The sequence below is a fragment of the Phodopus roborovskii genome, unplaced genomic scaffold, assembly GCF_943737965.1.
Source record: "Phodopus roborovskii unplaced genomic scaffold, PHOROB, whole genome shotgun sequence".
In the NCBI taxonomy this organism is placed as follows: Eukaryota; Metazoa; Chordata; class Mammalia; order Rodentia; family Cricetidae; genus Phodopus; species Phodopus roborovskii.
In genome coordinates this window covers 3,553,791-3,577,267 of record NW_026126516.1, presented here as the reverse complement: position 1 = coordinate 3,577,267, position 23,477 = coordinate 3,553,791, and the positions used below count along the sequence as shown (strand labels likewise).

At 51.0% G+C, this 23,477-nt stretch overlaps 1 protein-coding gene across 2 annotated transcripts in view; it reads left to right on the top strand.

Moving 5' to 3' along the window:
- Itpk1 (inositol-tetrakisphosphate 1-kinase) overlaps nucleotides 1-23,477 on the top strand; it is a 130,570-nt gene that overhangs the window by 22,526 nt on the left and 84,567 nt on the right. For both annotated transcript variants that reach the window (XM_051196508.1, XM_051196509.1), the window contains exon 2: nucleotides 7,817-7,841. In XM_051196508.1, the coding sequence (XP_051052465.1) occupies nucleotides 7,817-7,841 (25 nt within the window). The remainder of the gene's footprint in view (nucleotides 1-7,816; nucleotides 7,842-23,477) is intronic.

Below are 23,477 nucleotides of genomic sequence, written 5' to 3'. Positions count from 1 at the left end.
CAGGGAATGAGGCAGCCCAGGCACTGCAGGTGTTGGCCTCGTGTTTGTTTGGGTCATGCCCAGGTCTTCAGAGTCCTCTGGATCTGTAGGGTTTTAGGCATCTGGTCAAGTCGCTGCCTTTTAAGTTACAGTGCTCAGTGTATTTGGGATGGGGGCTGGAGCCAGGTTATTACACTCCCAGACCTGTAAATGGGGAGCCTGACAGGCCCCTGCGGGGCCCTGGTATGCCCGGGTGCTGGCCCAGTTTTAGGTTTCAATTGGCTCCACACTTGGAGAATCTGTTACTGCTCACAGCCTGGCAGAGTTCAGGGTGGGACCTGCCCGAGAGCCAGGAGTTGGGTGTGGCTGGCCTGGGCATCTTTCTTTGACCTCGATATAAACCTGGGATCAGGATTGTCAACTTTCTCCCCAGTTCACAGCCAAGGTCTGAGGCCTGGGTTCTTAGGTGTCCAGGCTCCAGGACCCCCACCCCACCCCTTCCCTGGCCCTCCGACCTCATCGGGGAGCTCTGGTCAATGCTCACTGACCCTGTGGGTGCCATGTGAATGTGTCAGTGTCCTCTTCCTTTGTCTATCTAGGCTCCCTTTGAGTTCCTGGGCAGGTCCCCTCCCCCCCGTCTCCCTCCCCCGTCTCCCCCACCCCCCCACCCCCCCACCCCCCGTCTCCACCCTGGCCACTTCAAGGGAGTGTCTGAGTGCCATAGGGTGACAAAGCCGCTAAATGGAGCCTCGGTGATATGACTGATAGAAGAAGGTGCCAGGCAGAGTTGGCCAGGTCTGCATGGTCAGAGGGCACAGTGTCATCCCAGGGGAGATCCTGAGGCGGGCAAATTGCCCTGGATTAGCTGGGTGGACCCAGGGCAGTCACAAAGGTCCTGATAAGAGGACGGGGGAGAGCCAGCGAGGAGATGAGGCGGTGCAGTGCAGGCCAGTCGGTGATGTGGCTGGGAGCCAGAGTCTGACAGTTCCCGGAACTGGAGAGGACAGGCCGGGGTCTAGTCTTCCGTCCTGGGAAGGAAGAAAAGGCTGACCCACCCCGTGGAGGGCTGGTTCTGTGTTGTTTGTAGTCAGCTGCTGCCTTCGTTATGTTATGGAGGCTGTAGACTGTGAATACAGCACTCATTCACACTGCATCAGGCTCTAGGGTGAGCCTGCCGCCTCAGAAAGCAGTTTGGGTCAAGGTCAGAGCTCTCTGTGGCCAGGCTGGTGTCAGAGCTAGGCTTCTTGACTCTCTAACCTACCAGGGACCAGTGCTCCTTGGGACTTGCCATCCTGAGGTGTTTGAGGTCTGGGCACTATTTAGACAATTTTCTGAGATGGGGACAGGGCCAACCCTGACCCTTGCTTTGATGTGAACCCACAAGTGCCTCCTGCTGGTGAGGATAATGAGGATGCTTGCTCAGCTTGGGACTCCATAGCATACACACCAGTTCATGGTTCATACTCCCCCGACTTTGATGTGGCTGTTTAGCATCCTTTGGCAGGGCCCGGGTTCCACAGAGAAGTCCAGCATGTGATGGTGACAGTCGGGTGAGGAAAATTTGTGTTCAAGAGACTCTTCCCCGAAATGTCTGTGTCTTCAGGGTCCCCTCTGGTGGTCCTGGGACTAGGGGCCAGGTTGAGGAGTGTGTTGGTTGCCCAGGAGGCAGTTTGGTTACAGGTGTGTATCCTTCCTGAGTGTCAGCGCCTTGCGTGCATGCTGCATATAAGCAGGGCTGCCATGTAATAGCAGGCCTACCTTGAAGGTAGGTGCTAGAAAAGTGTGGACCATGGAGTCCTGCTTGCAGCTTACCTTGTTCTCCAGATAATGCAGGGTGCTGCATGCAGGGAGCGGGCTGTGTAGTGAGCCTCAGTGAGGTTGGCTGGTAGCCAGGTTGGAGGAGGCCTGTGGGTAGCTCTCCTGATGGGTAGCTCCCCTTAGTGTCCCAGTTGGGGGTCCAAAAGATTTCAAATGGAGAGATTTTTTTACTCTAGAGAGTGGAGGTGTGTCAGAGCTTTGAAGGGTTAGATCTGGTACCTCTGTGGCTGGATCGGCCACAGTGTGGATGCCTTAGGATACATCCTGAGGGGCTTTGTGGCTCACCCCAGCTCCATTCCGATTCTGTTCTAGAGACCAAAGGGTGGGCTGTAGAGACGCTGTATAGCCCCAGATGCCTGCTTCTTCTGGAAGAGGGCAGCAAGGGTGAGTCACTTGCTCTGCCCGTGTGGTTTCATCAGCAAGAGCCACTTCCGGGGCCCAACGGGCTTGTTCAAGGTCCAAGAGATTGATGAGTCATGTTGCTTGTCTGTACTGAGAGAGACCCACACCTGGGCCTGCCTGCCTCCCTTGGGTGGGGCACCTCGTGGGCAGGGTCTTCAGGATGTTGACTTTCCAGTTAAGGGAAGGAGCCTCCCCCCCCCCCCATCTCATAAATAAGAAGACATATGGTGTCTTTCAGTTTATCTGATTCTTCTCTGGTGCTGTCCAAACAATTCATATGTTTGTACTGGCTTTAAAATTCTGTTCATATGTTGTCTTTATATCGGGCCATTTCAGTTCCTGGCACTGTTAATAGGAGGAAAATCCAAATCACAGAGCAGTCGTCGGCAAGGGAACCAGGATTCCAGAGAGGGAACAGGCAGGCAGGTGCCTCCAGGCTGAGCCTGGTACTGTAAGTCTGGGAAGTGGGTGCTAATGCACATGGGCTATGGGCATGCAAGGGCAAAGTTAAGACTAGCCTCTGGGTCCAGGGCCTCGCTGGCTGCTTTTTCCTTGTTCTCAGATCCCCACCTGGCAGGCTGCATTTTCGTTCACATGTCCCTGGCCAGGAGTTGCCTTATTTGGATTCGAGGAGATGGGGCATACCCTTGCTTCCTGAAGGGCAGGTGTCAGTCAGAATGGGTTAGGTCAGGCTACAGGGACAGATGTTCAAGAGGGCAGAAACATCAAAGGCCTAGCTCAAACTCACACAGAGCCCACTGGATATGCCTACTCTCCGGGGCTTTGTTCCCCCTGCGGTGGCTCAGCGCTATGTACCTTCAGCCACTGTGATCACTTTAGACCTGAACATTACAGGGCCGCTGTCCTCCGGATGCCTGCACACCACTCCCAGTTAGCAGCATCCCTTGCTCTCGGGGATGGGGTTGGGGGATAGCGTCTGTCCAGCTGAGGCTGGTCTCAGACTCACAGTGCCCCTTCCTCAGCCTTCCAGATGCTGGGTGGGGCTGGAGTCTTCTCCCCCTGCCATGTCCTCAGGTCAGGAGGATAGTTGGAGGGTCCGGCAGCCACAGCTGAATGCCACTTCCTGAAGTACGCGCCATTTCCGTTCATGTTCATTAGCCAAGGCGAGTACTGTGGCCATGGCTGACTGAGGTGGGGATGAGGGATGGGCCGTGGTGGCATTAGGAAGACGATGGCCACCATTCTGAACCAAGAGCTGTCCTCTCCAAAGGAGGGGCCATCCTTCCTCTCTGCAAACCTTTAATTCCTTCAGGGTACACTCTCCCTGGAGTTCTGGGGAGGGGTCCTCCTTGGTATTCAGTTGGAAGGCAAGATTATGAGTTTGAGTAGACCTCTGCCCTAAACTTGCTAGTGCACATTTTACCAAGGGAACAAAAATTGCACCTAGGTACAGGCTTTTCAATAACACTTAAATCATGAAGCTTCAGCTCCTATTGTTACCTTTCCAGTACTGTTGAAAGCAATGTATGAGGAAATGCTTTCAGCCACAGGGCTGCTGTCCTCAGCCCTGTAGCCCAGTGAATAATGTAGCCTGGGTCTTTCTGACCTGCCTTCCAAGGACCCAGATGTTGACACTGGCCTAGAATCTCAGTTCTGAGAGTCTGATGTGACCATCGGGGTCATTTCAGATTGTCTTTAGGAACGACTTGGGAGATATCCTGATGTTCCATCAAGGACACGGCCAAGGAGAAGCCTGCCTCCTCTCCAGCCCCTACCCCCAGCTGCCCTTGCCCTTGACCTGAAGCCTTGCTGAGGTCATCTTCTTGTGGGGCTTTGGATTCATTCTGTGTGCACAAGTGCCCATTCTCCTTCTGGACATTGTTCTCAGCAGAGCTGGGTGCGGCTTGCAGAGCTCTGCCCCCCAAGGCTCTCTTGTGGCCTTGGAGTTAGTTATTCCTCCTGGGCACACTCAGAGCTTCCTGCCCAGTCTTTCTGCCGCTCTGCTGTTTCTCCAGTGGTGTGCGGCTTCTCCTTGCTGTATCGGCTCTGATCTGCACTCACCGACAGCTTGACGGCTAACATCCCGGAGCCCACAGCGTTCATACGCTTGTGTGTCTGCCTGACAGGGCAGGGGATGGGGGAGTCACTTGGCAGCCAGCTCCCTGGTTTCTCTCCCCTACCCTACCCTTTATGTCCCTCTCTTCCCCCTCAAATTGGGCTCATGATTTCCTTTCTGAACTTTGTGGTTGCAGGAGGATTTCAGGAGCCTACACTTTGGGACTCCTTGATGAAAAATGGAATTGAGTCCCATAGGTTATTTACCTATGAGGTGAAAGTAGTAGTAAGAGATTTGGCTTCTGTGCCCCCTCCTCCCCCTGCACGATACCGCCTCCTCTCTAGTCCACAGAGGTCTTAGAGGCTCAAGATTGCCATCCTGGGAGTCATGTCCAGCTGTGTCATGCCAGTCTGGGAACCTTCTCTGAGCCTCTCTGAACAGCATCCTGTTCCTCCTTCAAGTTATGGGGTAAACTGGGGGGGGGCCCTCCTTGTGGGGCTGTATGTTGCCAGTGAACAGTGAAGGGCATGGTGTGTGTGTGTGTGTGTGCGCGCGCGTGCGTGCGCGCACTGCAAACGCACATCCCGAGAGGGGACTCTGGCAGTCCTTATTTGTCCTCTTGCTAGAGCTCTGAGCTGGATGCTCCTGAGGAACCTTTGTTGTTTGTAAGATTTCAGCTGTCCAAACTTCCTCATTGCTTTCTTGTTGTATGTAGGTAGCTCATCTATTTTCCAGGATTGGGGTGATGTAAAATGAGGACCGATTGGAAGTGACTACAGGTGGCTTTGCAGATGAGACCCACATGGTGAGATCATCTAGATATGAGCAGAGACCATAGGGAGACTAAGGCCCGATGAAACTGCCCCCCGCCCGCCCCGGTGTGGGTGATATGTGCCTATGCCACCTGCCTTTCCCTTTGGGCGCATGCTTTGTTGATGTTGAAGAGCCCATCCTTGAGCGGCTCTAGCGGTGTGGCCCGGGCCGGGTTTCCCCACTTACAACAACAGGCTGCAGTTCTCTTCTCTCGCCAGTTGGACTGGAACCATCTGGGACTGAGACGGCGGACAGGTGGTCCAGGTTCTCAGAGAGACGAGCCTCCTCATGATGCTGTGTGTCGCCCCCTCCTTGCTGTAGGCACGGGTGGCCTGAGGCCTTGCTGCCGCGTGTCTGGCCTGTGCCTCGTACAGTCATGGGAGCAGTAGCTATTGGCTGCCATTCTTTCAGGAAATGCAGGAAGATGGAGTGACCTGAGAATTCCCAGTGGTGTCAGGCATAGCGTTCCCTCATTGGGTTCTTTGGGGCCGGGTTCTGTTGGAGCCACATGTTTCTTCTGGTTGACCCAGCTAGTTACGGTGGTCCTCAGCCCTACCTAGCCTGCTGTGTTGGTTTCTCTGTCGGCCCTCAGGAAGCATTTGCTAAGCAGCTGGAGAACATGTAAGAAGTGAGCTCAGTGGACCTCAGCTTAGGGAGACCCTGTCCACTGCCCACTTCCTGAGGCTGCGGGGACCCAGGCTGACTGTGGCATTTAGTGTACCCTCTGAGTGCTGAATGCTAAGCTGCTTTTCCATATTCATAGCTCTACCGGACAGCAGCCCTTTATGGGCAGCTCTTGGCTAGGGGTACCATGACCAGGCCAGGGGCACCAGTTTTAATTTTAGTCCCTGTTTCAAGGAGCCTGGGTGAGTAAGCTGTAGGCCCCTGGCCTTGCCTGGACCCCAAGCCCTCTTCACTCCCTTTTCTTGGTAAAATACAAACACGGGCCATTTCAGTTCTTTTGGGTCTCAGTTTTTACCATATCTCCCTGAGTGACAGCAGTTCATGCCCGGGGACTGAGAGCTGGGAGAATGGGACCCAGGTTCATGGGTGTACTGTGAGAGTGGATGGAGGAGGGCTTGCCTGAGCTGAGTCCTGAAGGTGGTGATGACTCCACACTCTGGAGGAGGAGAGGTCAGCCCTGTGCACTGGACCTCATGGAGATGGGTGCTGGCAGGGGTTTGCAGGGACAAATGTGTGGCTGGTGGATGAATGAAGGTGGGTAGCCGGCAGGGAGCCTCAGTGTGGTGTTCTCTGGACAGATGTAATATAACCCATGTGCTTAAATGGCGGGAGCGAGACAAGGGTGATGGATGGTTGGCTGTGTGGGAAGGTGGTGGAGAAAGATGGAGAATACAAAGCCCAGGCTAATTCCACTATGAAAGAAAACATATTTGTCTTCCCAAGTCTGGCTTATTTCATTTAGCACAGTGATCTTTTCAGTTTCATCCATTTCCCTGCAGATGCCATGATCTCTTTCCTTTCTACTGCAGGATAAAATTCCACTGTATGTATTTCTTCGTGCATTCATCTATTGCCAGGGCTGCAGACTGGTCCACGGTGCAGCGATAAGCACAGGCATGCAGGAGTGTCTGTGGTGCACTGACTTAGAATTGAGGACTGGATGAGGAAGGCAGGAGGAGCTAGTGAGGGTAGCTGAATATGTGTGACATGGGAGCGGGGACAGGGATATTTGAGGGGAGGAAGGTGACCAGCAAGGGGCAGGCATGAAGAGGGAATAAGAACAAAGCGTAATGGTGTATATGCATTAAAATGTCACAGTGAAACCTATGTCTTTCTATGTTAAGAATTAGCGGTAAAACAGCAGGGCGTTGGTGGCGCACGGCTTTAATCCCAGTTCTCAGGAGGGAGAAGCAGGTGGAGCTCTGTGAATTCGAGGCCAGCCTGGTCTACAGAGCTAGTTCCAGGACAGGCTCCAAAGCAATACAGAGAAACCCTGTCTTGAAAAAAAACAAAACAACGACAAAAAATTAGCAATAAAACATAAAAGCGATGTTGGTTACACAGGAAAAACAGGTATGGTGGTGCACGCCTTTATTCACAGGCAGGTGGATTGCTGTGAGTTAGAGACTGGCTTGGTCTCCATAGCAAGCTCTAGAGCTACATAGTAAATTTCCCGTCTGAAAAACAAAACAAATAACCAAAACTGAGACAAATCTTGGAGTTTTGTCAGGTAGTGTAATCACCCCTCCCCTAAACACAAACAATGCTCTCCCCCTCAAAAACAAAAGAAAACAAAACAAAAAAACACTAAGTTCAGGCTGAGGAAGAGAGGGGTCAGCTAGAGGCCAAAGTGGCCAGGATTAGAGACGCACAATGGGAAAGCGGATGGATGGATGGTGCAGCAGGCTGTGGTGGGCTTGGGAACCAGACCAAGGTGTTCATCTCAAGGTGACAGTTTTGGGGATCTACCTGTGATAGTTGAGGCAAACAGGAGTGTTTTGGTGCTCTCCAGGCTCTTACTGTTGAAGCCCCAGCCTGGCTCAGGAGGGCCTGGGAGGGTGATAGCTGTTGTCAGTTCTACAGGGCTCCTGCCGAGTTTCCGTGGGAATTAGCGTCTCTCGCAGGTTGTGAGGGGAACTTGGGACTCGTAACCCTTGTCCTTGGAAGGGTCCTTCTAAGGCTGCAGGCCGGAAAGGTATGGCCTGGGCGTTGCCCATGCTGGGGACAGAGTTGGCCTTGCTCTTGGCTGGCTGGAGTGGATGGTGTGGAGGGGATGCCTCCAGCCTGTTGGAGTAACACCTGCTTTCTTTGTTTTCTCCACAGGAAGCGAGGGATTGAGGTTGTGCAGGTGAGTACAGACCACTTCTCCACATTTCCGGATGGTGACCTAAGCACACACTCGAGTTTGGGTGGTTGGCGGCTTTTTATGGGTGCCTGGGGAGTGTGACATTCCTCTGGAGAGCTGGGTACAAGACTCAGGCTGGTAGCTGTTAGCGCATTTGGAGAGTTATGGCGTGTGAGGGACAGGAAGGGGCCAGGAGTCCTGGGGGATCATGGCACTTGGGTTGGTATTAGGAAGGATGAAGGAACAGTAGTGACTGGCTGTGTGTCCCGTCATCTTGTTCTCTGTGCTCAACCTTGAGCTCATTGGCTGGAGAAGGAAGGATGGATGGGGAGAAGGAGTTGTAGGTGGAGGAAGGGGAAAGGAAGATTGGAAGGAGGAAGAAAGCGTGGATAGAATAAAGGACAGAGAAAAAAACAGAGAGATGTTGGTGGCTGTCCAGACACCAACAGCGGCAGGAAGGTCGGCAGATTTGATCTGTCTGAGAGAGCTTGGGCATGGGGTTATTATCTATTGATATTCTGTTCAGAGACCCTGGCCCTTATGGTTATATCTTTCGAGGGATGGTGAAGTGGTACTTACTTCCATGCAAACTCAGAAATCTAGACCTACAGTGAGAGACAGTACGTTGAGGGACAGGTTCTGACACATGCACCAAAACTGTGCCTGGTTTTCTGTGTTGCCTTTACTGTCCCTGTCCAAGAGGAACCTGATTGTCCAGCTACAAGGCTGCCCACCCTTCCATTTGCTTTGAAGTTTATATCTGCCTGCCCTGCAGAGGGTCACCCAGGATGCGGAGCAGACCAAGTCTGATGGCTGACATCTGAAGGAAGTTTCTAGAAAGCCTGATGAAGCATACTTAGAGCCCTTGTTTGTTCACTTTCAGGAGGCCCCGGCCCAGCAGCTGCAGGGAAGTGTTTCCCCATCCAGGCAGGCTCATACCTGGCAAGCCTGAGCTCTTCTCCCAACCCTGGCTGTGGGTGGAGCGGGAGCCTGGAGCCGTTGTTTAGAGTGTGCCAGGCAAAATGATTCTGAACACTTTCAAGATGTGTCTGTTGTTCATTTGGATGATGACTTGAGGGAGGGAGGGAGTGGTGGCTGGGGGCAGAGTGAAGCCAAACTGGGCGCTTTCTGCTCCGGCATCTGAAAATGAAGTGCACTGTGATGGCTCTCCCTGCATCTCCCTACACCTCCTCCAGGCATCCGGGAGAGTTTCGAGAACTTTAAAATGTGAAGACACCGAGAGACTGCACAGGCTGGAAGCCAAATACCGTGGTTGGGTTTCCCCAGTCAGCTGGGCATCCATGCGCCCCAGCCCAGGGTGAGGCAGGCAGGGTGCCAGTCAGTGGGCTCAGTGTGAGCGAATTAGAGGATTAGGGCGAGCATGCCCTAGCTGCCCCAGCATCCACCTCCTTTGGATTATATGGGAGGAAGTATCTCTCTTGTAGAGACTAGGAAACTGGTGGTGAAGTCAGGATTGAGGTTTGGGTCGGCTTGTTTGCCCTGTGATCATCTTTCTGCGTTAATGAACTATCCACTTGTAGGACACTTCCACCTAGTGTTGCCCGCCTTTCGCTGCTGTCTAAACGGATGTAGGACTTGGGTTCAGGACCCGAGCATGAGGGACCTGGGCAAGACCCTGCCTGTTTATCCAGGTCACGGAAGTCATTTCTCTTCCTGTTAGCTGTTGGTAACTGCAGCAGCACCAGTGATGGACATTTACAGGGACTGTGGTGTACCCAGGAAGTGGCCCTTTGTCCTAAAGGAGCATTGGCGTGTAACCTTTCCCAGGCATGGGTGTGAGCACATGCTGTGCCTCAGTGAGAGCTGGTAGATCCCTTCTTTTGCCTTGGCCACTCCAGCCAGGGAAGCAGCATCTCTGGAGATGAGGAACAAGGTGGCCTGAGCTCAGGTTCTGGCTGTGTGTGATGAGCCTACCAGTCTGCACAGTGGGACAATAGACAGGCGTGTCCCAGGATTGTTGAGGACTGTCCAGGTGACGTGACTAACACTGGGCCTGGCACACAGAGGCTGATGACCTGCAGAGCTGTACCTCTGTGTGGGACCACAGGACATAGCCCTCCGTTATCAAGGGAGGCAGCTGGTCATAATAACCCCGGGAGATAACGACTGGAGGTAGATCCATGGTGCTAGTATTAAAAGCGAAAGGAAGAGGACCCGATGGGGTTGTCCACTGGCCAGCATATGGGGATGGATTTGCTGGTTCATCTCCCTCCCCTTGAGTTTTAACACTTGTTTCTATAAAAACTGAAAACTGGAGATAGAACTAAAACTGTGTCATGCTCAAAGTCGGTAAGACTCATCTGCGGATGCCGGGAATGACTTTTTTAAAAAGTCCCTTTCATCTCTTTAAAGTTGCATTTCTAATAAAGTTTTCTTTTCATGCATCTTATCACTTGTACAGTTTTGAGTATATGTAGGTCATGTTGATCAATTATATATTAATAACCGATAATGACTTGGTTCAGAAGAAGCCTCTGATGTGTGTAAGAGTTTTATGGCCATACAGAAAGCCTTTGAAGGAGGAGCAGTTATTCACACATCTTAGCAGTGTGGTAGAAAAGCAAGTGAGAGGCTTTCTGATATAAAATACCCTGACAGTTTAAACATCTCCAAGGGAAGAGGACTGGGAATTAGTCTGAGGCGAAGAGAGAACAGTGTTTGGTTTCTAGCTGTCTGAGAAGGCCCTGATTATATAATCTGAAAATGGATGATGGTGGATTGCAGATCACCGGGGTATTTACACCACATTGGATCCATTTAAAAGAGACATAGTAACAGTTTTAGTTTCTAATGTTAATATTTACATCATGTTGGACATGACATCCTCTGCAAGTATTTAAACTTACGAGACATGTCAGATGTCAGCTTAAAAACGTGCCGGGGGAGGCAGTTTTAAGCATTAATTTTGGGGTTTGGTTTGAAGGCTGTTTATATCTCAGAACCAGGTACTTCCTCAGCGACGGATGGCGGCAGGCCATCACGAGGCTCTGCAGGTCCTCCCAGAGGGGACCAGTGAGCTTTCCTTGGCTGCCTGGCCTCTCTGGATCTGATTTACTGTCAATTGTACCACTCTCTGGTACAACTCAGGTTAGCTCAGGAGGAGGAGGAGGAACAGGAGGAGGCCGCCGCTGCCAGCGTGCCCGGTGTGGGTCTCTGAGAAGGAGCAGCAGCAGCCTGCTCTGTGTTTAGTGCCGAGGCACTGGGCGGGACCCAAGGGCTGAGGTACAGTGTGAGGATTAAACAGACATTGCTCTCTGTGTGGCAGCCTGGACACCTGTGTGGGCCAGTCTGTAGTAGGTGACCAGGAGCCTAGAGGGGCAGAGACATTGGGACCACCCCATCTTCAGTCAGGAAGGCTCCCCAGGGCGGAGGGTTACTGGATTCAGACTGGACCTTAGGCTTCCCTGAGGGCTCATCAGGAGCCCGGTGTCTCTCAGGCCTGGTCTGTGGATAAATTCAAGAGAGACGCTTTTCTGTGCAGGATTTTATTACTCCTTCCACCAACATCTCCGAACTCAGTAGAGAAAGACCCAAGAAGACCGTGCCTGCCTGTGGCTGGCATGCTGGCAAAGCCCCTGCCCTAACATAAACCTGGCTTCCACCCCATGGGGGAGAAGGAAAGGTCTGTTAGCCTGGGCTATTATTTAAAAATGCAAATGAGTAAGCCACAAGTGTGAAAAGTACAGTAACCAATTATAGATTTCTCCTTCCAAATTCTTGGCAGATTCAGACATTATGAAACCTGGTCTTGGGGCAGCCACTGTTTTTCAGGCTGGCAATTAAGTTTCCCCAGATTCAAGAGGGCACAGGGCCTCTATCCTAGGTTTTTCCTGAGCCTTCACCCACTGGAGATGCAGTACTTAAGGTTTTTTTGGTTAATGTGATGGGTGTTTTGCTTGCTTGTCTGTCTATGCACCACATGCATGCAGTGCCTATAGAGGCCAGTAGAGGGTGTTAGATATCCTGGGGCTGGAGTTACAGATGGTTGTGAGCCATCTTGTTGGTGCTAGGAATTGAGCTGGGTCTTCTGAAAGAGCAACCAGTCTGCCCCAAAAGCTGGCAGATATCAAGCATCCAAGGAAAGGCAAGACTGAGTGAGAAGCAGACATTAGCAGGCTGTATACCTCCGAGAGGAGGCCACATGCTCAGGACATGTGCTGTGCCTATGCAGTTCAGGGGTTAGGCATGACATCATGATGACTGCTCGGAGTTGATGCTAGAGCCCTGTGGATGTAGCAGGCTTTCTGTGGTGGATTAGGGTCTTTGAGGGGATGAAGCAAGGAGGAGGTAGGTGGCAATGGGAAGGCCCTTGGAGAGGAGGTGATAACCTCTTGATGAATGAGGCCTAAGTGTCATGAGGTCAGCATCGTGGGACATAGAGTAGCCTGTACCCAGGATTGGAGGCTTGGAAAGGTGTCTGTTGAGGATTAGTGGTCTAGGGAGGTTGGGCTTTGGGTTTCTGAGGGGGTTGGCAAGAGGCTGAAGAGAACGGGAGAGCCCAGACCACTGAGGGTCTGGGTGAACTTTGGGGGCAGCATCTGGGCACTGAAGGGGATCTGATGGGAAGGAAGTGCTCTGTGATTGGAGTGGGAGGAAGAGCTTCCTGGAGGGTATAGTGAGGTTGTCAGGAAAGAGCCAAGTCTCTGGCAGGACGCTGGGGTTAAAGCCGGTCCAGGGGAGATGCAGGCAGCCTACAGCCAGGTGTTCCTGGTTTCTTTCTAGGTTCCAGAGTTCCAGGGACTGGAAGAATAGCCAGGGAGGGGAAGATGCTGATGACAAAGAGGTGTGCTGAATTCAGGGGACAGAGTTCTCCAATTGAGCAAATGTTACTCGTGGAATGTTTTTGCCCAGTTCCAGGTGTATCTTAATAGTTTTGTTAACAATATGGATTGATCAGCCCAGTTAGGCTCTTTCTGCTGTTCCATATTCTCCTGTGTCCCCAGTGGCTGGCCATGGTGCCCTTTCTTGCTAGACTGTTTGCAGATGAGGAAGACACCGTCCCTTTAGCTTCCTGCTGCTTTGGGGCTAATCAGCACCTTGGGCTTTACTAGGTCTTTTCTTAGAGCAGGGAGGATCCACTGGGAGGTCTTATGCTCATCCCCATTGTAAGCAGTGGCTTTCTGGGGACCACTTGTCCACACCAGAACCTCCAGGGATGACCACCACAGGCCTGGGAGGTTGGCCCTGCACAAGAAGCTTCCATGTGGTCATGAGAGGCCAGCAATAGACAAAGTCTGACTCCTCTGAGCAGTTTTAAGGCCCAGGTCTGATTTTTCTGCCAGTGTGTTTTCCGGTTGTAGAATTTCATCTTCTTCATCTTTAAAATGTTGAAGGACTATGAGATACTTTTCTTCACCCTTTGCTGTGAACACAGAGGCCTTTGAGGGGGCAAATGTGCCTCGGAAGAAGCTGCACTTTTGGATTTCTAATTATTAAGAATTTTAGATTGTAAATTCTTTTTTAAAGAAAAATTTTATGTGTATTTTTTCAATAAAGTGAAGATTATTTTTCCTAAGTGCAGAAAAATATTTTCAGTCTCAGCTTCTTATTTGGGTATGTTTAATGATAAATTTATGATCGTCACTATTTTTTTAAATAATGACACATGTGGTGGAAATGTTATGTAAATTAGTGTCCGTTCTTATCAGGTTTTTTGTTTTTTGTAGCCATTAAAAAAAAAAAAATCTCATTTTGGAAGACCTTTAGTACCAGCACTGTGGAACAAGGGACAGGCAGATCTCTGTGAGCTCAAGGCCAGCCAGGGCTACATAGTGAGACCCTGTCTCCAAAAACAAAGCCAAACAAAACAAAACAAAAAAATCACATTTTGGAAGACAGTGTGAGAATATTCTAAAGATGGCTGCTGAGTGCTGTGTTTCCCAGGCAGTTTCTCTCTCTCTCTCTCTCTCTCTCTCTCTCTCTCTCTCTCTCTCTCTCTCTCTCTCTCTCTGTGTGTGTGTGTGTGTGTGTGTGTGTGTGTAAGAGAGAGAGAGAGAGAGAGAGAGGACCCATGCTAGCAAATGCCCTTCCACTGAATTATCCAATATACAGCCAACTTATCTTAGCCCTGCTCTTCCTGAGTGGCCAGCAAGGTTCAGCTCTGTCCAGCCTTCCTGTTCTCTAGCCTCACTGAGTCAGCAGGAGAAATCCCCAGGACAGAAATGATCTGCTTCCATTATCCAGATGGGAGAAGGTGGCTAGGGAAGCAGGCTTCCTGTGCTTGCCCTGTGTAGCCTCACTCACAGGCACAAGGAGCCCCATCTTCCATGAGCTGACCTGGGCCTGGGCTTCCACAGGATCTATTTGCCCCAGGTCTACCGTCAAAACTTCCTCATGTCCTTGGACAGAGTGTGGCAGGCAAGTACCTCACATGAGACTAAAAAGAAGCAAAAAGGAAAATAGGAAGGGATGGAGAGGGGATTTGGAAGAGGCAGAAAGCAAAGATCTGTTTTTGGGGGGGAAGTTACTTCTCAAGTGTGGTTCTGGCGGTGACACCCACCATTGCTGGCTCTTGGGAGGCTCTGAGTGCTCCCTCCCGGTAGGAATCTGTTTATGATCTGGGTGCATGCTGCAGCTAGAAACACTTGGTGCAGAGTACATGAGGCCACATGGGACTGGCTCACCATCTTGGGACGCACAGGGGCAGACCTGCAGCTGAGGGGATGGTGTGCTGACATGACAGCTGTCATAGTCACAGGCAGGAAACTTGTATGGCTTTAGCTTCCCTCCGACCCCCCACTGCTATTTCTGAGCGTGGCTCCAGAGCTGCCCAGGTACCCTCTTGCCTGTGATCCCTTCCTGCTTCTTCTGCAGACCCCTATCCCTGCAGCTGGAACTGCCCGTTAACTGTCTTCCCAAGGCCAGAACTTGACAGCCCGTGAAGGCTGCTGGGTCCAGCCTGTGCGCTGTGCTTCAGGATAAGTGAACAGGGGGGCAAGCCACTGCTTCCCACAGGCCGTGCCAGCCACGGTTGGTTAGCAGCAGCTCTAGATTCTTCTCGCACTTCTGGTAGCATGTGCTCATTGCCGGAATCTTGGGAACGAAACCCAGAGACAATCATGAAAACACACTGTTATGTCTGGACGCTCAGGCTGGGACCTGTATTTGAGGGCTGGGAGGACTCTTGAGCTGGCTGTCTCTTACCCATTGTCCATGTGTATGGATGCCTGGAGCCTCAGTCCAAGGCTGCTTCTGGCTAGCCATGTTGCCATGGATGTCTGAACCTAGATCTTTGTCGGTGTAGATTCTATCTCAGTGTTCACTTTGGGTAGATTTCTAGAAGTGACCTCACTGAGTTTGAGCCATTAAGACCTTAGGGTGTGACAGTGGCCGTGGCTTGCTTGCAGTCCGTTTGCATTCTGTGTGCCCCCACCCACAGTGCCTACAGGCTGGTGTCAGCCACATGTTCCTCACGCCTGGTTCTGTACTAGAAGCAGGGCATTAGGGAACCCAGGGAGGCACAAGGCAATATCAGAAACCACTTCTTGCATAGCTTGTGGTCACAACTCCAGCCTCTTACCTCCGGGTAATGACCTTGATTGAGCACATATTTTGGGCTCTTGTGTAAATTTTCATGTACATTTGTTCATGTCCTCATACATAGTTCAGTTAGGTTTATAAGATTGTCATTTGGGTTATAGATGAGGGGACAGAAAAAGGCAAGTAGCTGGCTGAGGTTGCTTGGGGGGAGGGGAAGGGAAGGAGGAAGAGGGGGGAGAAGTCGTTGAAGGCAGGCAGTAAGGCTCTAGAAGTCTTGTTTAGTATTACTTTTAAAGCTTTCTATTATGGGAAAACCACACGGCATTCCAGAGTTGGGAGAGCATAGCTTAATGAGACTCATATGCCTTCCCTGCAGCTTGCATGTGTCCACATATGGCCAGCACCATTTCAGGGAGACCCCCTTTCCCACCAGGGTTTTCGTGATCGTCTCCCCGTCCTGTCACATCACCTGCAGATGTTTCGGAAAGACAGAGAGTAAGACTTGCGCTGCACTCCTGGAGAGGGGTGTGGCAGCAGGCATTCCCTCAGCCTCTGCCTTTGGGAGGTGAGGAGGGGATGGTGCCCAGCAATGGGCTCTGGGCCTTTGGAGTGGTGGTCAGATCCTGAAGACTTGTCTGCCTCCATGCCTCTTCAGGAGCCCTGGTGTCTCAGAGAGAGGTGGCCACAACCAGGGCGTGCACAGCCTCCATGTAGTTTGGCATCTTTCCCCCAGCACTTGACTGGGATTACAGACATGTGCCACCACACCAGTGAATTCAGGTTATTATTTTTAAAAAATTAATTTCAAGTTATTGTGTGTGTGTGTGTGTGTGTGTGTGTGTGTGCGCGCGCGTGCGTGCGCGTGCGTGCGCGCTAGGGAGTGCTTGCTTGTCCAGAGCCCAGCTCTCAGGAGCTGGTTCTCTCTTACTTCCTTGTGGAGTCGTTGGGCCTGAGCATAAGCACCTCTACTCACTGAGCATCTCACAGGCCCCTTACTTACTTACTTAATTTTTACAACATTTATTGAGAGAGAACATGCATGAACGCGCATGGATGTGAATGAAACAGGACCTTAAATAAATAAGTGAGGCTGGTCTTGAACTGATCCTCCTAAGTGGAGATTAGAGGTCTGTACCTTTGCACTTGACTTTTTGCATTTGCAAGTTTAGCCTTTTCCACACTAGTATGGGCTGGCTCAGGTAGCCCAGTGTCCTCCACATTGTCTGTCATCTGACCTTTATACTCCACTGCTAGCTTTGTGCTTTTTAAAGCCAGTGTTTTTCTGTGGGCCCTTTCTTTGCCTGGGGGCATTGTGGGCCCTTCTTCTCCATGGCTACTTAGGTGTCCCTTTTCAAACAAGCCCCATGTTGTTCCTATTTGCCTCTGTGCCAGGGTGCAGGGCGATGGACCCATTCCTGGAAGGGGTCAATGAAACCGTTGTAGTTGACGCTTGCTCCAGGAAACCCAGCTCCAGCCCCAGTCACAAGGGTGCCTTTAAAGGATCCTATGCAGAGACCCAGTGTCCCCAAGTGTCCCTGAGGCATGCCCTGTCCTCAGACATTCTGTTCCTGTAGCCAGCCGCATCCCTCTTCTCTCCCATCCGGTGGACATACATTGTGCCTTCAAAACCATGCTCACAGTCACAGCTCCTCAAAACCTTCTTGGGCTGTCCCTCTCCAGGGACATACCCTGGGCACTCGGCTTGCAGGCACATGAGTTCTCATCAGGCTAGGGCCCTTTCCTGCCCTTTTCTGTAAGTTCTCTAGGGACATGGATCACATCGTTTCCTTTGGGGCTTTGGCAGCCTAGTGTGTACATTCTAGCATATAGAAGCATCTTGCCGAGAAATCTTTGGAAATCAGCAGAGAAATAATTTAATGTTACAGAAACATGTGAAGTGGAGACACTCCCCACTGTCTTCTTTCCTCAGAGTAGACACCATTTCCTTCTGCTTTGCTGGTACTTTTACTAACTTACTCTTTTCTTCCCTTCCCCCTGTTGTTATAACACATATTTTATGCATGTTAGTGCTTTCAGAATTGAAACATTCAGGTTTACCATGCTGGCCGTGGGGAAGGTACCGTTGATAGCTAGAGCTAATGGTTATGTGTCTGTGTGCCACAGAAGATTTGTGGCCTGTACTTGGTGGTGTGTGTAGCCTTGTGTTGGGGGAAGCTTGCTTTTGCTTTCCTAAGCACAGGTTGATGTATAATTTGGCATCTTTTCAAAGGCCCATCCTTTGGGAGACTGGTTCCACAAACGCCTGTGGGTACCAGAACCCATGAATGTTCAAGTCCCTTGTGAAGAGCATATAGTGTCTGCATACAGCCAATACACTAGCCATTCCTGGCTACTTTTCACATCTAGTGTAAACACTGTATAGGTAATAAGGAATTAGAGCAAACATAGTCTGTATGTGATAAAATGTGCTTGTAATATTTCTTTCAAATATTTTTAATCTGAAGTTGATTGAATCTTGGATGGAGAACCTGCCAGGCACAGAGAACCAACTGCATTCATGAACTGGAAATAATTTTCTTTCTTCTTAATTTTTTTTTTTTTGTTTCTTTTTTGTTTTTTTTTTTTTAGACAGTGTTTCTCTGTATTGCTTTGGAGCCTGTTCTGGAACTAGCTCTGTAGAACAGGCTGTCCTCAAATTCACATAGATCTGCCTGCCTCTACCTCCCGGGTGCTGGGATTAAAGGTGTGCACCACCAATGCCTGGCTCTTAAAAAAATTTTTTTTTAATGCATGTGTTTGCATGCATGCATGCATGCATGTATGTATGTATGTATGTATGTATGTATGTATGTCTACCTTGTGTGTGCAGTACTTATGGATGCCACAAGAGGGCATCAAATCCCTTGGACTTAGAGTCTCACATGGGTGCTGGAAGCTAAACCCAGGTTCCCCACAAGAGCAGTGCCCTTAAACACTGAGCCATCTCACTAGTCTCCATTTCCTTTGTTCTTAGGAAGTGCTAGCTTGGAAGGTAAATTGCCATTTAACTGTTCTTGGAAAGGGATGGATGAGTCTTTGCAGTCTAGAGTGAGAAGGTTTTCAGGATTCTGCATGTTTTACTTTTTAACCTCCTCCTTCCAAGAAAATTCTAGTAAATAAGACCATGACGGCAGCGACAGAACACCTCTGCTGTGGGAACACATCAGGCACTTCTGAGCCTCCTGGCAGCTAGTGCGTGTGGGAAAATGAGATTAGTTACCATGGTGAAAGTCCCCAGGAGGGAGAATAAAAATCAAGGAGAGGGTGGGTGTAATGGCACATGCCTATAATCCCAGCAGTCAGCAGAGGGATTGCAAATTCCAGACCAGCCTGGGGTTGCAAAACACAACAACCCAGGCCAAAACAAACAAACAAAAAGATGATTGACTCTTTCTTCTGCACACTGAAGAACCATGGCAGTGTTACAAAAAGGAAGTTTTAACCTGGGTGAAAAAAGACTTATAATAGAAATAGGAGATGGTGGAACCATCTTCTCTGGGTCCCTTGTGCAAGGTTATTGCATGTTAGGGCCAGGGCTCTTCCTGGTTTCAGCTTCACACTCCTGCTCTGTCTGGGTAGCTTCAGTTCTCCAGCACCCTGAACCCTGAAGCTCTACTAGGAGGACTGGTGGGATTTGTATTTAGCTGTCAGCAGGGGACTGGAAATGCCTGTGACCCAGAGAAAACTTGATGAATTTGTCTCCTACATCAAAGATGCCAGATACAGACAACACGGAGCTTGGGGGGCTCTAGAGTGCCACACCACTGTCTGTGACATGCCAGCCTCTCTACTGGCTTTGTGTAGCTTCATGTTGCTGGAGCCTCAGCCACGTTTGTTCTCTTTCTGAGCAGTGGAGGCAGTGTGGGAATAGACCCCACCCAATACCCACCCGGGTCTGCTCTCACTTGGTGGCCTTCTGAAAAGTCCCTTGTAATACTGCTTCTGTCCATGCCTGGGTCAGAACTGAGCACATCTGGTGTCAGTGGGCAGGGAGTGTGATGTTTTCACAGGGCACAGTGTCACCTCAAATGACCTCAGGGTTCTTCTGTTAGAGGAGGAGGGAAGTGTGGAGTGGGCTTTAGTTGCTGAGCCTCACGAAGATGAAGCTAACTGGGCTTCTCAATTAAAAACTGACGAGTCACTCACCTCCCCAAGTTTCCGTCCCCTTGACTATAGAATGGGAATATTGATTGAATCTCACAGGTTTCTAAGCATTGAGGTAATGCAAGGTAAATGGGCGCAGAGTTTGGTATATGGTTTGTGTGGGGAGCACTGGTCTGGTACCGTTTACAAGTGCTAATGTAGTTGTCATTAGTGCCCTGCAGAAAATGCAAGTGTAAAGAGGGGGCTGAGCCACAATACAGGGTTCTCTCTGTATGATGTATTCCCACAAGGAAGGAATCAGACGACACACCAGCCAGGTATACACCCATCGGTTTGCTCAGAGTAGGGATGACCAGAGATGATTCTCTGAAGTGGTCCAGCTTGTGGTCCCTCTGCTCCTAGTTGACAGCCCAGCTCTTGCCTGTGTCTAGGGGTGGATGCTGTGTGGTCTGCAGCACCCTTTGAGATTGGAATGACTTTTGCTCTGGGGTGCATCAGTGGGTAAAGGCAGATTTGGTTCTCATTCAGCAATGATGGGGCACAGAGATGTGGATGCTGGGCCTAGCTTCATAAACATCACTTTCCCCAAACCCAGCATGCCATTTATAGTTCTCTGGGGAGGTCCCAAGGAGGTCCTAGGCACAACAGTTATTGGCTTTTCTAAAAGGTTTACAAATCAGGAGCTGTAGCTTGGCTCTGCCTCTCTCTCCCCATTTTGTCCAGCCCCTGACTCGAGACTCCCCTGGGAACCAGAGTGACCCTTCCTTCTACACAGATCCTGGATGCTATGTACAAGCAGCAGGCAGGGAAAGCCTTTCCAGACCCAGACGCTCCAGGGACTTGAGCTCCTGCCCCCAGCCTGCCCTCCAGCATCACTGTCTGCATCTCATTCCTATTGAATTTTGTAGAATGGCTATAAAGCATGCCCTATAAGGAGATGCCGGCTTGCTGGGGCCCAGCCAGCAGCCGTGTCCCAGAAACTTGGTGTTGTGGGGCTTAGTCACACTCCAGAAGCTGCTCGGAGGCTCTGCTGATCCAGTGGAAATGAGGTGCAGTGCCTGGGCTGGGAACTTTGTTCAGGTCATGAAGGGATGTCTGGAAGAAGGTAGCACCTGAGTCTGGGAGCTAGGACGTACCTGTGGAGGAATTCCAGAATGCCTTTGTCACTGGGCTGAGCCTCCATGATCCAGCCCTGTAGCAACAGGGATAGGCTATTTGTGCCTTCCCTTGCTGGCTGCTTTTGTTAGTGCCCGCTTCCAGGCAAGACACAGGCTTCCTTGCCCTGGGCTGCCCAGTGAGTTGTTAGCAGCAGACCTGGGTTTGGGTCCCACCCAGAGCAAGGTGAACCTCTGCGTCTCATGGGTCGCTGGTTAGGTAGGATTCACCCCTACTGCGAACTGGTCCCCTTTGTAGCTGTGCGGTTCTGGGCAAGAGGGCACAACCTTTTCCAGAGCCCATTGGCCAGATGGTGGCAGGCTGAAGCTTGAGATAGGCAAGGATGGATGGGAGGAATGTGTATATCTCAGCCCCACCGCCAGGAGGTGGCTCAGGAGGGCATGCCGGGCTGTACTGGGCAAGGACTTCATAGCAGCTCATCTTCTACTAATGCAACTCTGGTCTTATGAAGCCCACCCATGGCTGATTGAGAATTTGGCTTTGACTGGTGTGTCTTCCATCTCAGGTGGGAGAGGTGTGTGGCTTCCCGGTGGGAAGGAAGTCCTTGGTTTGCCATCTTCTCCCATCATTCCCCGTGTTTGACAAGGTCACTAGGAGCCAGGTTAGGCAGAGATGCCTCTGGGACTGAGTTGAAGGTCCAGGAATAGGGCAGAGCCTGGCATAGGGGAGGATGGTGGGGCACACAGACTAATGGTCTGGCTGTCTCTCAGTCCAGGCAGCAGGGACCAGAAGAGCGGCATGTGAGACTGTGGGGCACTTGCAGGATATTCTGGGCCCATCACTCAGGGCATTCTGCTGCTTTGCTGTCTATGAACTCAGTGTCTTTTCCAGCCAGTGGGCATGGGGACTCCTGCTCATCCATATTCTAGGGAGAAGACTCACAGCCCTGACTGGAAGCCAGGGAGGCCCTCCAGCGGGACTGTTTGTGCCCCCCTTTACTTCTGAGATGCCACAAAGCTGCTGTAGGACCAGGGCCCCTCTGGTCTGTGTGATTTTCTGACCTTCTAGAAGGCATCCTTAAATGGCTTTCTAGAAGATCTGTAGCATCCCGTGTGACCTATAGGAGCAACATACATTTCTTCACACTCCAGGGGACCAGTGGTCACACGTCCTTTCATTGTAGAGAGAGACCGTTCACTGATGCCTCTAAACAGATTACAGCACAGATCGTGTAGTGCCTAGCTGCCCTAAGTGCTGCCTTTGGCTACCAGTGGCTCTTGTCGTGGTTATTTGATTCTCTAGGTGGACGCTGGCCCTGGTTCTCCCTGGTTGTAAATGGTATTGCTGTGAGAGTTGTGGAGGCAGAGTTGTGATAATCACTGTGTGTTACATAAATATGAACAATAATTGGCCTGTAGCTTGTTGAAGTCATATATACTTCCTAGGGGACAAGTAACCTGGGGAAATTGTAGAGAGGGAACACTGCCTTGGAGTTTGTCCTTCCAGGCTCAGGGTGCCTTGTCACCCTGTAGGGATGTGTGTGACGCTTGCTTCTCTCCCTTACTGTGTCACTCACCTTCATACTCTGTCCCCTGGGGGTTGCCAGCTTGCAAGGCAAGGCACGGATGTTGACAGGTGTGGGGTAGACCAGCCGGTGAGAGATAGTTGTTCCCTGCGATCCTTCTGTCGCTGGGTTCTGTCCAGGACTCACTGCCAGGCCCTTCGCTGTCCTGTGAGACTCTGAGATGGCCAAGCCCCTGACCTACTCTCCGCCTGAGGCTTTGGGAGATGGATGGCCATATGACCGCATTACAAGAGCTGCCAAGAAGGGTGGTTCCTGCCTGCTCTGTGTCTCTCTGTTACTAAACAGGTCTCCTGCCAGGATCATGTGGCACCTGCTCTCCCATTGCTCTGCTAAACCTCAGGCCATGATCCTTTTCTCCACCAAGGTCCTTTGCCACCAAGCCTGACGAGACTGGCCTAGTGCACGCCTGTTGGGCATGTGGTACCTACCACAAGAGAAAGCATGAGGCCGAGGCCTGTCCACTGCCTTTGCAGCATGGGCTGCCCCAATTCCCTCTCTGTAAAGACATTGTGAGATCTCTTGGGTCCCCTCTTTGTGTGCCTTTCCAGAGTCCCTGCCTGACGCTTTGGAAAGCAGGAGTGGAAGGTCTCCCCACGGAACCATCCCTCCCTGTCGCCCTCAGCCTTTCATCTTGATGCTAAGTGCGTTGTGCAGAGTCCTCGGATCTGTGGGTGGTGAATGTGTGAGGCTAGCTAGCCCTGCGGATGCTCTCAGTAGCGGGGATTTCCAGAGATTTCAGCTCGCTCCCCACATACAGCCCACTTACATGTGGTATTTTTGTGCATTGCCAGTATACATTAGGGTGCATGGTGTGTGTGTGTGTGTGTGTGTTGTGTGTACTTGTGTGTATGCACGTGCGCACGCACACACACACACACACACACACACACACACACACACACACGCAGGAGATTTGGACTTGGGCTGAACTTCAGGTTTGAATCTTGCTTCTGACCTTGACTGGCTAGTGCTACTCACTGTGTTTCCCCGACTGCCTTCCAAGGCCGTGCTCACCTGAGTTCCTCATCCTTGCCTCTCCGTGCCCAGGTGGCTTATGGAAGAATCAGGTGTGAATGCGCAAAGGGGGAACAGGCCTGTGCAGGAGGAACAGGCATGTGCGCACTGTGGAGTGCTCTTGGTGTGGAGGAGGCCCAGGAGGCATTCTCTACCAGGCCAGCTTTTAGCCTCACATCATCATGCTCCAAAAATGCTCGCACACAGTTTATTTAACTTTAAGTGGGGCAAATTCTGAAATGGGTTGTTTATTGTTGAAGTTGAAATTTTAATTTCTCATAAATTCCCCACAAATTGCTGTAGTGCATTTATATTTATTG